At 47.4% G+C, this 15,950-nt stretch overlaps 1 protein-coding gene across 2 annotated transcripts; it reads right to left on the bottom strand.

The window, feature by feature from the left end:
- Positions 1-1,477: 1,477 nt before the first annotated feature.
- On the bottom strand, positions 1,478-15,889 carry ADI1 (acireductone dioxygenase 1). Of its 2 annotated transcripts, none has more exons than XM_014597317.2 (4): positions 15,860-15,889; positions 8,885-9,004; positions 7,116-7,295; positions 1,478-1,983 (listed from the first exon to the last, which is right to left on the bottom strand). In XM_014597317.2, exons 1-4 carry the CDS (start codon positions 15,872-15,874, stop codon positions 1,861-1,863), a joined length of 438 nt encoding a protein of 145 aa, XP_014452803.1. In that variant the 5' UTR covers positions 15,875-15,889; the 3' UTR covers positions 1,478-1,860. The 2 variants fall into 2 exon arrangements, with proteins under 2 accessions (XP_014452803.1, XP_006265578.1); XM_006265516.4 differs by lacking the exon at positions 15,860-15,889 and adding an exon at positions 15,326-15,491.
- Positions 15,890-15,950: the final 61 nt, after the last annotated feature.

The following is a 15,950-nucleotide window of genomic DNA, read 5'->3' as shown; positions in this document are numbered from 1 at the left end:
TTATGTATTTTATGTAATGCCTTTTTAATGCAATGAGTAGGTCTAAATACAAGTACTCCAAAATATTCTGTGGTTTGTTGGTTAAGGCATTCTAAGAAGTGGAAATATGGGTTTAAATCTCCTCAGGCAGAGGACTGAATTAAACCTAGGCCTGCTACATTTGGGTGAGTGTTACAACTACTAAACAAGCATTTAAATCCCTCATGTACAGCATTTTAAAAGAAAGAGGTAGCTATCGCAGCAGCCCTCAGTGCAAGACTTGTATGCACTATGCTGCTTCTACCAACAAATTCTGGGAGGGGGTGAGACTAAGAGCAAGAAAACTGTTAGAGCACATGTACACCAGTGCAGCTACTGCCAAATGTGAACAGCTCCACTTCACTGGCTGTGCTGGCAGGATGTGAAGTGCAAAGGTATCAAAGGGTCTTAGCTGGCAGAAAGTTTGGGTATGTCTATATGTGCCTTCTGCAATTTGTAAGTGATAGCAGAAGCCTCCTCTCAGTTGGAGAAATGATTCCCTGGTGTCAGGAGAGCTGTGAATGTAGCACACTCCTCAGCTCTCCCAACACCAGACTCTAGGTTAGGTTGTAATGGAGTATTGTTAGTCCTCAGCAGTTCTGGAAGAGACACAGTTTCTAGGTAGTTTAGATTAGACTACCCTCTTACTCTGTAAGACAGGTGACATACAAAGAGAGGAACATGTGCTGTTTCAACTCACCACTGCAACTCTTAAGATTAGTAATAATGCAGCTTTTCTTCAAACCTGCTACTTCATTTTCAGAAACAGCATTCATGGTAACAAGAATACCCAAAGTCTTTATAAGACTGAGGAATGATGAAAAGTCATCACTTTCTAAGAAAGGGATTTTGGCAACTGGATAAACCTTGATAATAGTGTGGGTAGGCAGAATCAACCTCATCCTATTACTACATTCTGAAGATTCCTATCTGCTCCAGATCTACTACCAGATCAACTGCATCTATGACCTTGCAGAGTCATGGAGAGCTGTATACTGAACATACTGACAAGTTTCCTCTTTACAGCAAAAATGTAGGCAAAACCTTTGTTGCTGAGGTTTATTACACTAATCCTTCCTGATTGAAAGATCACCATTTCACAGCTAGGGAAGTTGGGGCACCGAGAACTACTAGTTTGTCACACATTACAGAGCAAGTCTGTGGCAGGGCTAGGAATAGAAACCAGTGAATACAGATACAGAAACACTGGGCTTGACTACATGAGAGGCTACTGCGCAATAACCGGAGTTACTGCACAGTAGTACCAGTGAATATCTGTTAAGTGATGCTACTGCACAGTAGCCTAATAATACTGTGCAGTAGCATATTAGCACTGTCAGTGCTGTGACATGCTACTGCACAGTATTATTTGACTACTGCATGGTCAGCATCTTGTGCAGATGCGCCCACTGTTATTCAGTGGGTTGCTAAAGTCCAGACATGAAGAAGGCAACAAACATTCAAATTAGAAAAATCAGTTTATTAATACTCTCTCTAAAAGCAAATCACTGCAATGCACTGTTACAAAATCACAGATCTATGCATCAGGGTAGGACTTGGTAAATTGCTTGTAAAGGTCCTGATTTGCTAATTCATCTTATAAAGATTCTTAGAGAAAATGAAGCAGGAACTATATAATTGAATACAATGTTCTGTAGTTTGCTAGCAGCCATTCATAATTCAATGAACATAAAGGGTTATCCACTACTCCCAGCCCATCATGCCAAAATAAGCGTTAGAGCATTTGGAAAATGGAAGCAGAGCACGTCCTACGGTGAAAAAGTCACTGTTTACGTTCTGCTCGGGCTCTGTGATGTTCCACATACTACACCCCAGAGAGCATTACTGCACTGCCTGTTCCATAAACTGCAGGTACTGTCTTCGAGCAGGGAAGTGGTCAGCTGGCCGGTTGTATGGTGTCCAGATGGGTTCTCCAGCAAACAGTCTCATTGCCTTGACATAATTCTGGTGAGAGAAAACAAACTGGTACTAGTATGACAGCTCCTTTGGAAAGAAGTTAATTCAAAAGTTAAGCTTAATGGGTGCATCTACCCATGTGCTCTACCGCAGTGTTGACAATTAGCTCTGCAGTAAAGTGTCATGGTCTACACGTGCACCTGTATTAAGGTGCAGTAAGTTAATTAACTCTGCTGTTGAAGAGTACTGTCAGGGCCTGATGTGCTGAAATGCACGTGTAGATGGAAATAGGCTGGATGGGGCACGAGGGTGCTAAAGTGCAAGGGCTGCCTGTCACCTAGCTCTGCACTTCAGCACCCTTGTACCTCAGCTGGCCACTCTGCTGATTGATACCATCACCCAGGACTCAGGGCTTACCCTCCGGGCCTCCTGCCAGCCTAGGGCTGCTCTTCCCTGGCTCATACTGCTGTAGTCCTGGGCAACCGTGCAGACTCTGTGCCTGGGACCAGCTGACTCCAGTGTAAACTGCGCTGAAGTTTATCATGTCGTTTTAATGGCATATGTAGATGCATCCAATGGTTTCTGTAAAGTTATAGTAATAATTTGCAGTCCCATAGCATCTTTCAGTGCCTATCTAGATGGTTTAATAGCCTCATGTGACCCCAATGTGTACTTCCATTGTGCTTAAATGCTCCGGAGTGATGTTACAATGGCACTCAACAGTTGTAATGGGTCTAAATCCAGATTTCTTCCAGAGGAGACTAAATGGGATTAAGGCAAATATAGGCACCTACATTCCAAACAGCAATTCAGATTAACCCCACTTCGCAAACCACAAGACATATCAGGTATTGCAGACATATTGCATATTATTTGGCATATCCATTTTAGATCACAAGGATCCTTAGAGTCCCACCTTTTGCTAACAGACCACAGAAAGGCAGCATATAAATCAAACTGACTGCCTGAAAATTCCCTAGACACCCAGAGCTTTTGCTTCTGTGCATGCTAAGTGATCCAGTTTGATTGTCTAGGCCAGGGGTGGGCCAAATATGGCCCACAGGCCGCATTCAGCCCATCAGGCCATTCTATCTGGCTCATGGGGCTCCTAAAATTTAGAAAATTAATATTTATTTGCTCCTGGCAGCCTGTCAAAGATGACAGGAGTGAAGGGCAGTAGGGCCCAGGGAGAGTCCGCAGCAGGACTGAGCAGCCCAGCCCTGCCTCACCCCCAGCCATTTCCCTGCTTTCCTGCCCCCACACTGCTCTAGCACCACTTGGTTCCCAGCTGCATCGCCACCAGGGAGCAGGGGGCCACCCGGTACCATGGGCCCAGGAGCAGGAGGGGGTGTGCGTGTGTGTTGGCTTGAAAACGGCATTTAAAGGTCAGTTTTTTGGGGAACTGGCTTATCGGTATAGATATATGCATTATAAGGGGTCAAGATGGGTAGCAGGGGTTAATTGATTTCTAAAGAGCCGGGGTTTCACACACAGAATTCTATATAGCCCTGGAAGCAGACAGGCTGTCTCACATGGCAAGGCCAACAGATGGACACAGCCTGAGAATTTAGGGGGCATGCCATAACACCAGATCACAGCCTTCAAGGCAGACACGTTGTCTAACACAACAAGGACACATAGCCTGGGAACCAAGGAATTATGCACCATAGTGTCCAATAACGCGAGAGAAGTGACACCAGCAACTAGGCTTGAAAGCATCAAGGGGGCCTGAGTCCTGGTTTGGGGGCAACAGACCAAATTAGGAGAAGGCCCAAAAGGCGACTTGGATGTGTGACCACAGAGAGAGAACCAACCAGAGATAGCCACAGATGAAGAGTCATCAGGAGTCATCAAGGTGGAAGGAGAATACAAAAGCAGAGACTTGAGATTAACAAAGGGTCCCTCTCTTTGTCCCATCTCTCCCTGTTCCTTCTTGATCCTCCTTCTCTTCCCCTCTGTCCCTCCGTCTTGCTCCCTGAGAGGGGTCCCTATCCCCATCCCCATCCTCCAAAAAGGTCCCCGAGGCCACCGTGGACCAAGGACATACCAGCAGCCTGTCTCATGCACCCCGCTGGAGGGGGGCTGTGGTCCTCAGCATCCCACCTCCAGACTGCTGACACCTAAGAGAAAGAGCCTCAGAGTGGAGCCTGCATCCTAATCAGATGTACTTTGACTCTAATGACAACCCTAGGATTGGTAGATATAGAATTGTTTGATTGTTTGTATTGTTGTTTTTTTGTTATCATTCTGTATCAATAAACTCGCCTATTATCAACTGGCAGGTGTTGTGGTCGGTCTGAGGGTTGTGCTAGTTCGGAAGAAAGGTAGAAGGGCTAGGTCCAAATCCAGTTCCAAAAGAGTACACACGTGTGTGTAGGCAGGGGCAGTGTGTGTGTATGTGTGTGTGTGTATGTATGTGTAGGCAGGGGCAGAGTGTGTGTGTGTGGGTGTGTTTGTAGGGTGAGTCCCACACACATACCCCGCCATACACAGGCACCCACTCCCCCATGCTGCCACACACGCAGCCACCCTCCCCTCACACATATCCCCCTACAAACTCCATGCCCACCCACAACCCACATATCCACACACACATGCTCCCTCACCCACATACCTATCTACTCCCCACAACCACCCCACATACACCCACACCCTCTCCCACACCCCCACACAGCCACAGTCCTCCACAAACCTATACCCACCCCCCACTATATACAAGAATAAGACTTCATTTTAAGCTATTGTGCAATCACCGCTATGTGCACTACACAAACACACGTAAATCAGGACAAAAATATTTTTTGAAATCAAATTAATGAAAGTTGTAGTACATGTTTGATTTTTAGAATATAATCTGGTATGTTATTGGTTCTGAGATGGCAAAACCCCTTGCTGAAAGGAGTACGTTTGGGGGCAAGAGGAGGAACTTCTGATGGCAAAGGTCAGGGGTTAGGGGGCGGGACTTCCGGTCACAAGATGGTAGCCAAGGGGTGGGGCACCTGTCAAGGGGTGGGGCTACCCACGTGGGCTTCGACATCTTGCCAAAACTCGGTAAGGGGCCCTCTCCTGAAATAATTGCCCACCCCTGGTCTAAGCAACTAGCTCCAATGCAGATTCCATTTCAGTCCAGATTAGTTCTGGGGTGACACCAAAGTCATCAGAGGAGCTGATAAGTATGCACAGAACATACCCAACACCGATCCACCACAATGAGTTGTGCTCAAAAACACTCCCACTGTCACAGCCCACCTTTTGCACAAGAGCCTCGTGTTAGAACACGTGCCCAGTAAATGAGACACCTGGGATTTGGGCCCTCCTCAGCCTGAGTGGATTGAAACTCACATCTCCCAGAAGCCTGTCCTATTGCCAAACTACTGACTAGCGAAGCAAGGCAATTTATGCATTTTAAGTTAGTCATTGAATAAATTCAGATATAATCCTGGGAGTTGAGACCTAAGGAATGCCTACGTGTAGGTGCCTCTAGAATCAAATTGGATCTCATCAATGCTACATTACAGACTTCAACACATTCTCAAAAATCCTGGGAGGCAGACAGAGTATTATCTCCTTCCTAGGTGCATTCTAGAAACACCTGCTGGATCAGGAATTGCAGGTTAGATAGAGAAACAGCTATTTTGTGGATTCAGTTGTGGCTCAGGCATGTTCAGCATCATCAAAAAATGGGAGTTTCTGAGTAATTCAGGCATCTAAGGGTGCATCTAGATGAGACGCTAGTGCACTATCATTACTGAACATTTATTTAGTACTTGCTAATACTTGTGCTTGTAAATCCAGCAGGTGTTTCTAGAATGCACTTAATGAAGGAGATAATGCTCTGTCTGCTTCCCAGGCGTCTTGAGAATGAACTTAAGTCTGTAATATACTATTGATCAGATCCAGTCTGATCCCATAGGCACTTAGTTTACACCTATACTTGTATCAGCAAGTACTAAATAAATGTGCTGTAACTGGAGTTACTGTACAGTAGCACCAGTGAACGCATTTTAGATCACACTACTGCACACTAGCTTAATAGGACTGTGCAGTAGCATTTTAGAACTGTCTGTGCTGTGATATGCCACTGCACAGTATTTTTTTGGCTAGTGTGCCATCAGCATCTTGTGCAGATGCACATTAAGGTTCCTAACTGACAAAAAAAATTGTGGCACCTGTGGAATTTGTGGCAGCTGAGCTGAGTTTGGAGGATGGAAAATTTAAACTTAAATCCCTAAATTGGGAGTTAAGTGGGGCAGCAGCAGTTAAGCTCTTTTGTGGCTCTGACCCACAACACCTTTGGTTTTGTCTACACTAGAACAAAGCCCAAATTGGAAGCTGGTGTAGTTCATCCAGTGTGGACATACAAAGCAGACATTTGCACCAAAGGAGCTTTTCTCCTTTTACATGCAGAGCACCACTACTACTAGCCTAACTACTGATTCAAGGATATTCTCATTCTTGGACTTTTCTCCCACCTTTGCAGGATGGAGACAGTTTCACAGACACACACAGAGAGTCTTAATCACAGGAAGATGAGAGTTCCACAGAGGCCAAGGCTGTACCCCAACCTCATATTACCATTTATATCCCAAGCCTCCTCTCAGATCAAAGATCAATGTGCAGTTCATTGCAGAGCCAGGAGGTAACACAGCTTATGTGACTATCAGGGTTGGTTTTAGTCACTGGACAATGTTCCCCTTCTTATATTTAGTTTAGGGCTCCTAAATGACACCTGCAGTAGACACAGGCATGTTCTTGCTATCCACAGAAAAGACACACGACAAGGCAGTTTAAGATTCCTTACACTGCTCTACCTTCAGCATGGATGGATCAGTCTCTGTGACTCAATCAGTTATGGTGACACTGTGTATGATAGACAGCAGTGCAGACTGGATTTGGACCATACAGTGATTTCATGCAAGACAAAGAACAGATAGTGGATGACAAATGGCTCACAGCCACTGCTGATGAGCTAGATCTGGATAATTGAGAAAAATTCAAGTCTCTGATTCAGTAAATCAGTTAGTATTCCGCACATTTCTGGTATAATAGTTTGATAACGAACTGCAAATCCTAATGTATTTAGTCACTAATCTGAAATATAAATGTTAACACTTGTTAAAATAGCTTTATAAGTCATATACGAAAATATACGACCATAAGATATAAAGGCATATACAAACATTTTCATCCAGCGTAAATCGGTGATATATGCCGGCAGGAAGAGTTATCATGTCTCCCTTTTGCATGAAAATCCGGATCCACTTGTCATCTTTGTCTCGAACATCAAAGTAACCACTTCCTTCAAGGATGTAGCGAATTTCCTCATCCAGGTGTAAATGTTCTTCATAAAATATTTTTATCTAGGTTGGAAAGAAAGAAGTTTATTTTTTTAAATTTGCTGCAAAGATGAATAAGTTTAAGTATGACAAGTCTACCAGTGCCTGTGAGATTTTTTCAAAGGAGTCTAGAAAGATATAAAACACTTTCTAAAAGTATTATTGGTACACTAACTAATGCACTAAACTATGTTAACTGAACAGAAAGTCCAAACCAGGTTTACCAGGAAAGCATCCATCAGGAGCTGGATATTTATCTTGGATATACACAAAAAAGATACAGCAAGACTTCCAGCATGTTATACAGGAAAAAGCAGCTCTGCCACCTGCAGTATTTAATCTTCTGGTTGGTCTTGAAAGCAATGCCAAATGGGTTGCCTGATGCAGTGCTTCATATTGCCAACAAGAGACATAACCAAGGATATTTTCTGTCGCTACATGGAACTCTCTAGGCAATTTATGAGCTATAATGCTGGGCCTTTAAGGGGTTCCTATCCAACTTGTCAGGAGGTGAAAAAACCCTGCAATGAACGCAGTGGGTCAGAAAAAGTGATAAATGAACAAATTCCTCAAGGCTTCAAGATGGATATTGACTATCCCACTTCAAGCTGGAATGGTGCATCAGTGTACATAGCTGATGGGAAAGGACTTTCATTCTGAAATGCTTAACTGAGAACTTGACAGTATTTATACTGATCTGTTTTAAAGCAATCAAGATATTAGTCCCCAAATTAAAGTATTTCTCATTTGGGGAACTGCAAACACCCCTCAAACTGGTCAAGTATTCAGCACACTTCAACCTTAAAAAACAAAAACCTAACGAGGGGGTGGGGAGGAGGGGGGTACAGTTTTTACACAGATATTCCATAAAGTACACTTAGCTCTAGGGGTGTTTCAATTTCCAAAATTGCAAAATAAGGATGCTCACACATTATTTCATATGTATGGGAGGTCACAAATCTTCAAAATGAATTTGGCAAAGTTCCAGTTCCCTCTGATGGTGATTATATTAAAATATTTTTGTCACTTAAAATCAATCACCTTGACAACCAAACAAAGAGAAGGAAGAGTAGCCTCCTATTTTTCTGGGAACACCAAGAAATTACTTAAAATACTACCAGGTGGTTTGTTACTTTCAGTTAAAATTACTGTAATGTATCAGCACAGCAATGACCAAAACTAAGCTTGCTGTTATGAAGTTCACTGGGCAAAGGTTTGCCAAAATCCCCAACTGGCAATCATCTGACCTTCATTTGGATGATATTCTCACAGATCTTGCTAGTATTTGTAGGGCTTTGTACATGCCTTAGTCTCAACATGACAAATGAGAACTGCTGTTAGTATGAGAACTATACTAAAAGGCATCAGGTATAAAGCTACTAAAGGGAAAGTAACTACAACCCTCTTCTCTACCCCTGCAAAATCCTTGCTAGTTTTAACCCTGGAATCAAACCTGTCATTCTATGAAATGCAGAACATATTTTTTTTTAAATAGGGGGAACATTCAGTCTTTGAAGGTTGGGATCTACATGCACACTTCAAAAAACAGTGCACACTTTAATGGCAGACTTCAGAATTTATACCTTCTACAATTCAACCTACAGCAGATTTACCTTGTCTTCGTAATTTGGGAGTTTATCTTTATCTATAGTTATTATATCCATCCATGAATAGTTCCTCTCTCTCCGAATCCTTGCTAGCTCTGGGTCAGTCTCATAGTTGTCAGCATCCAACTGAGAGGCAAAAGGAAAAGAAGAAAATGAAAATATAAACATCCATAAGAGACACCCATGATCCGCACAAAGCCACCTTCAAAACCAAAGAATACCCTAATTTGTAGGCCTAGTTACTGCCTTGGCAAACGAGCCCCAGCTGAGGCAGAGGTGGGCCCTGATTGGAGAAGAGGTCCAGCTGGAGCCCTTAGAAAGCCCTGGGAACTGAAGCATGGTGGGGATCAGATGTCAGAGAATGCAGTGGTGGATGGGTGAGGCACAGATGAGCCGCTCATGTTTGGTTGCATTCATCCAAAATGGACTGCTAGGTATCCCTGGTGCAAAGCCTGGTGTTTTCACCTACAAGGCTGGGTATGACTGAGACTTTGGCTTGACACTGAATGACTGCAGATCCCTTATGAGGGTCTGAGATTCTATGAAGTATATACAAATGGAGGTTTGAGGTGGGAGTGTAGGGGCTGGAGGAGCTCCCATTCAGACCCCTCTGGCCTCATAGCTGATCCAGAGAGCTCAGCTATAGAAAAAACTGGTGGTGTCAGTTGCTTTTCCCTTTGAAGGTTGGACTGCTCCTAGACTGAGCATCACCTCCTGAACTGTTCCATCAAAGTCATGGCAGGTGAAACTGGGTGAGGACTGCAGCACTCTAACTGTGAGAGGGGAAAAACATACTGTGGCCACCCTATTACAGGTCACAGGCATAGAATGGAGTGATGAACTGAAGAAGTAAACAGAAGACTGCAGCTTTGGTCCCATTGCAAGGGCTTCGGCTTCTTCGACCACAGTCTGCACTTCAGAGAAGGAGGCAGCGGTTTGTTGCGAAGGGACGGCCTCCACCTCACTCCAATGGGGAAGAAGCTCTTCTCGGCCAGAATGGGTCACCTGCTTGACTGGGCTTTAAACTAAGTTTGCCAGGGGATGGGCACACAACCACCAGTGCAAGCCCACCAAGCAATGGTCACAAAATCAACAGGTCAGGCTGCACAAGGGAATTCACTCCTACCCCAGCCCAGGGACAGGACCCTTCTAGGAGTGCAGGAAAGCCAATGGCTTCCAACGGCAGGCTTACTTGCCTGTACACAAATGCCAGGAGCCTGGGGAACAAACAGGAGGAACTGGCCCTTTTGCTAAACAAAAATGAATACAATCTCATAGGGATAATGGGCACCTGGTGGGACTCCACCTATGACTGGACCACAGGTATAGATGGCTATACCTTGTACAGGGGGGATCGTTTTGCAAGAAAGGGCTGGGGTGTAGCTCTCTATGTGAAGGAGCTGTACACTTTCCTACAACCAGAGATGGGCACCCAAGGAGGGTGACCTGAGACCCTCTGGGTTAGAATACGGGGGGAATGTGGTGAAGGGGATATAACAGTAGGAACCTAATACAGACCTCCTCATCAGGAGGAAAAGCTTGACCATGAATTTGCTAGGGAACTGGCAGAGGCTGCACGCTCTTGGTGCATGGTTGTCATGAGCAACTTCAACTACCCTGGCATCTCATGGGAAGTGCGCTCAGCCAAATCCGATCGGTTGCGAAACTTCCTCACTTACATTGATGAGCTCTACTTGTCTCATGAAATCTATGAGCTGACAAGAGGTAAAGTACTGCTGGACCTGGTACTGGCCAGAGGGGATGATCTAGTGAGCAACCTGAGAATCAAAGGGAAGCTGGGAGACCGTGATCGTGAGTTGATCATTTCCTCTATCCATCGCAAAGCTAGCAAATCTGTCAGCAATGCAGAAATTCTCAGCTTTAGGAAAGCCAACTTTCACAAGCTCGTGGGGCTAGTTGTCAAGGCCCTGACAGGCCATGATCTGACAGGGAGGGGAGATCACAATGAGTGGTTGCTCTTTAAGGATGCAGTTCTTGAAGCACAAGGGAAGTCCATTCCAACCCATAAGAAAGGGAGGAAAAGGGCTGGGCGACCCCCTTGGTTCAACAGGGAACTCATGGACCTCCTGCACCTGAAAAGAGAAGTTTATCAAGGATGGAAGGCAGGAAACACCGCTAAGGAAGAGTATTCAGCACTGGCCCGCACTGGTAGGGAGTGAACTATGAAAGCCAAGGCTGAAATTGAACTCAAACTGGCTACAGGAATCGAGAACAACAGAAAGTCCTTCTTCAGTTATGTGGGTAGTCAGATAAAACAAGGGCAACACTGGACTCTTGCTAAACCAAATGGGGCAGCTGACAACCAACATGCAGGAAAAAGCTAATCTCCTTAACGATTACTTTGTCAATCTTCCACCAGCCCAAGGGGATCACCCTGCAAGATGCAGGATTACCAGGGTAAGGGCAAACACATGCCCTTCATTGGCAAAGATCTTGTGAGGGAACACCTCGAAAGGCTGGACATCCACAAGTCAGCTGGCCAGGATGGAATGCACCCAAGAGTGCAAAGGAACTGGCTGACATCATTGCATGGCCAATGGCAAGGATATTTGAGAGCTCATGGTGCTCAGATGTTCCTGAAGATTTGAAAGAGGGCCAATGTGGTGCCTATCTTCAAGGAAGAAAGGAAAAAAGACCCAGGGAACTACAGGCCAATCAATTTGACCTCAATCCCTTGAAAGATCCTGGAAAAAATCATCAAGGAAACCATTAACAACAGGCTAACAGAAGAAACAGTCCGTGAGATAGCCAACGTGAGTTTGTTGCGAGTAGGTCTTGCCTGACCAACCTCACTTTCTTCTGTGACCAGGTGACACGTCACCTGGACAAAGGAGAAGAGGTTGATATCATATATTTGGATTTCAAAAAAGCCTTTGACCTGGTGTTACATGATGTATGTCCTTATGGTAAAATTGGGAAACTGTGGCCTCGACTACTCCACAGTCTGATGGCTGGGGACCTGGCTCCGAGACTCAGAGAGTAATAGTCTATCGAATCAAATCAACGTGGTGCATGGTGACCAGTGGCATCCCCCAGGGCTGCGTATGCAGACCTTTACTCTTTAATATATTTATAAATGATCTGGACTCTGGTGTCAGAAGTGGACTGGCTAAGTTTGCTGATGACACCAAATTATAGGGAAATGTGGTCACACTAGAGGATAGGCTGGCAATTCAGGCCAACCTCGACAGACTCGCAAGGTGGGCGAATCAAAACTTGATGGCATCTCAACACTGAGAAATGCAAGGTGTTCCACCTCAGGAGAAAAAAACCCACATCATACTTATGGGTTTGGCAGTGCTATACTTGCTAGGACCGCAACTGAAAGAGACTTGGGGGTCATTCAGGGATCCTTGTTTTCTGTGCTAAAAAATTGCAAATTCTCTGATAAAAATCCCAAAATCCGTGGTTAAAATTAAGTGCCCCCCACAGCCCTGCTGCTGTCCCTCACTTCCCCCCCGCCCCGCCCCACACCGGTGCACGCAGATGAAGCATGGCCAGGGCAGCACGAAGCTTCCAGCGGCAGGCAGCTTTCGTGCATGGCCCTGCTGTGCCCTGCCATGCCAGTTGCACATACTGAGCTCTGGAGAGCCTGAGAAAATTGGCAATCCATGCTTTTCCATGGGAATTGGAAAACCAGGATCCCTGCATGTCCCAGGGATCCTGGTTTTCCATTTCCCTTGTGGTCCCAGGGATCCTGGTTTTCCATTTCCCACGGAAAAACAGAGAAAACCACGGATTTCCCATTTTTATCAGAGAAAACACAGAGTGCTCGGCTGGCTGCAAACCCTCAATGCTCCCAGCCAGCTGCAAACCTCCCCGCTCTCTCAGCCCCCAGCCAGCTTCTGATATATGCCAGCAGGAAGCATTATCATGTCTCCCTTTTCCATGAAAATCCAGATACATTGGTCATTGTCTTGTGGAAGAAGAAAACCCCAGGCCTTAATTTCTGCTGACTTCTTGAGTTAGTGCATTATTTGCTAATGATTGCTTTTTCCCCTATTTTGCAATCTGCTCTTTCTCCTGCCCTTTTCCCCTTGTTGAGCTGAGTAGACCTATAAGGTCAATAGGTCAAACCACAGTCTATGCCTTCTTGCAACTTTCTGGTTCAAATCCGTTTTTCTTTGACTTGTTATATCTTGTGTCATGTGACCTGAATTGAAACATAAAAGGCTTGCTTCAATTGTCTGTTGCGGGGAGGCATGCGGGACTGATAAGAGGAAGTTCTGTCTGTCCGGTGCTCTCCCCAGCAGCTGCTTGTAAATAAAGGTCTCCGACAGCTTCGTGACCAAACAATAGAGTGAAGCCTGTTTCTTCCACAGTCCCGAATGTCAAAGTAGCTGCTTCTGTTGAGGATGTTATTGATTTTGATCATACCAGTGTAAAAGTTCTTTGTAAAATATTTTTATCTAGGTTATCTAGGTTAGAAAGAAAGAAGTTTCTTTAATTTGTTGCCAGCAGAAATAAGTCTGACAATTCTACCAATGCCTATGAGACTTTTCAAAGGAGTCCAGGAAGATACAAAACACTTTTAAAAAGTATTATTGGTACACTAACTAATGCACTAAACTACGTTAACTGAACAGACGGACCAAGTCAGGTTTAGCACTCTGGCCAGGATGGGGGTTTGTAGCCAGCCGAGCACTCTGGCCAGGAGCAGGCAGGCTGCAAACCCCCTCCCAGCCAGCTGCAAACCCTGTGTCACAAATGCTGTGCTCCCTGCCCTGCTGCCCTCCCCCAGGCTCTCCAGAGCTCAGCGTGTGCGACTGGCACAGCAGGGCACAGCGGGGCCATGCACAAAAGCTGCCTGCTGCTATAAGCTCCGTGTTGCCCTGGCTACACTTCCTCTGTGTGCACAGGGGCAATGCACATCCACCTTGTCCCCACCACCCACACAGATCTGGGGGACATGGGTCTCCCCTACCCCTCCGGAGTGCACACTGCCACTGGGAGCTGGCCCCACCTGAGCCTGCAGCAGGCAGCAGCAGGGGGGCAGCCAGCTCGTGCTCCTGCTGTAGCAACCGCTGCCTTCCAGAGGCAGGGGGCTGCGGACCTGGGTCCCTGGCTCTACAGCCCTGGCAGCTGGGGGGCAGGGACTGTGGGGGTGGAGTCAGCGACAGCAGCAAGGCTGTGTGGGGCATTTAATTTTAACCACAGCTTTTGGGATTTTTATCAAGAGAATTTACAATTTTTTTTCAGAGAATGTGTGATTTCTTATTACGGAAAACCAGGATCCCTTACATGAGCCACCAGTGCGATGCCACAGTCAGCAAAGGAAACAAAACTCTGGCTTGCATCTACTCATGCATCTCAAGCAAGACCCAGGAAGTCATCCTCCCACTTTACTCGGCTTTGGTGAGGCTGCAGCTGGAGTACTGCATCCAATTCTGGGCTCTGCAATTTAGAAATGATGTGGAGAAGCTTGAAAGAGACCAGAGGAGAGCCACGCGCATGATTAGAAGACAAGAGAGAAGTCCTTACAAGGAGAGGCTGAGAGCCATGGGACTCTTCAGCCTGGAGAAGGGAAGGCTCAGGGGTGACTTGGCAGCAGCATGCAAGTACATAAGGGGTGTGAACTAGAAACTGGGAGAATGTCTGTTCACCAGGGCACCCCAAGGGAAGACATGGTGCAATGGTCACAAGCTGCTGGAAGACTGTTTTAGGCTGGACATAAGGAAAATCTTCTTTACTGTCCAAGTCCCTAGGGCCTGGAATAGATTCCCCCCAGAAGTAGTGCATGCATCTACTCTGGCCACTTTCAAAAAACACTTGGATGCCCACCTTGCTGGGATCATTTGATTAAAAATCCCAAAATCCGTGGTGAAAATTAAATGCCCCCCACAGCCCTGCTGCTGTCCCTCACTCCCCCCCACAGCTGTTTGATCCCAGCTGACTTCCTGCCCCTTGGGCAGGGGGCTGGACCCCACGACCTCACGCAGCCCCTTACAATCTATGCCTTCTGTTCTAAACAAATGCTGGGCGCTGCGTTAGCTCTGCTGGCTGGCAGGAGCCAGCTCCCCAGATGGCAGTCAGGAGGCAGGCACCACCCAGGCAGGTCCTAGCCTGGGCACAAATCCCATTTGCCTTCCTCCGGGGAAGCATCCAGGTGGGCAGGAGCATCTTCCAGATGCTGCTGCATCCTGAGCCTCTGCCCATGTGGCGGAAGGAGGCACCCGGAAAGGGGACCACTGCTGCCCAAGGCGGGCACGCAGGGCTGGGCCCTTGTGGGTCCTAGCTCGGGATCTTTAGCTGACCCTAACTGCTCACGTCTGGGGGCAGTTTCACCGGGCAGCGCCCACGGGCTCCTTGGCCTCACCCGGGCGCAGCCCAGTGCCCCGCGGCACGGCGGCTACGAGCGGCGCGGCGCGGCGCAGGGGCCGGCGCAGAGGCGAGGCGGGAGGGGGGGGGCGAGCGGTCCTCGCCTACTTTCCAGTAGAGGACGCCGAGGCGGCGCAGCTGCTCCAGGCCGACGGGCCGGGCGGGCTCGCACTCGTGGGGCTTCTCGGGGTGCGCGGCCGCCTCATCCATGTACCAGGCCTGCACCATGTCGGCGCTGCGGCCGGGAGCGGCGCGGGCCGGGAACTGTTCCGGGTGGCAGCGCCCGGCCTTCCGGTCACGTGCGGCAGAGCCCGCCCCTCCGGCGGTGTGCTGCCAGCGGGGAGCGCGCAGCCCCTGGGTCCTCGTGCCCCCCGTCCCGTCCTGTGCAAGCAGGGAGCTGCCCGGATGAGGGGCAGGGAACCAGCCCCCCCGCCCCGCCCCGCCCCGCCACAGCATCCTGCCCGGGCTGGCCGTGCCCAGCTTGGTCAGACCTATCTGCTGCGCCCCAGGGAGACGCAGCGCCCACCGAGGACACTATAAGCCTCCTTGACTAAGGGAGACCTATGGGCGCAGCCATCAGGTGTTTGCTTGGGACGTCTGAAAAAAAGAAAAGGGAGAGGAGGGAGACCGCCCTGCACTCACCCAGTTGCCCCCCATCAGAGCCTCCTTCCGGGCCCTGCGTGGGGCAGCGTCTCCCCTTCATGGATGTCACAGACATTAGGGCTGGAAAGGA

Source organism: Alligator mississippiensis, chromosome 1 (genome assembly GCF_030867095.1).
Source record: "Alligator mississippiensis isolate rAllMis1 chromosome 1, rAllMis1, whole genome shotgun sequence".
NCBI classification, from domain to species: Eukaryota; Metazoa; Chordata; order Crocodylia; family Alligatoridae; genus Alligator; species Alligator mississippiensis.
This window is presented reverse-complemented; position numbering and strand designations above follow the sequence as displayed.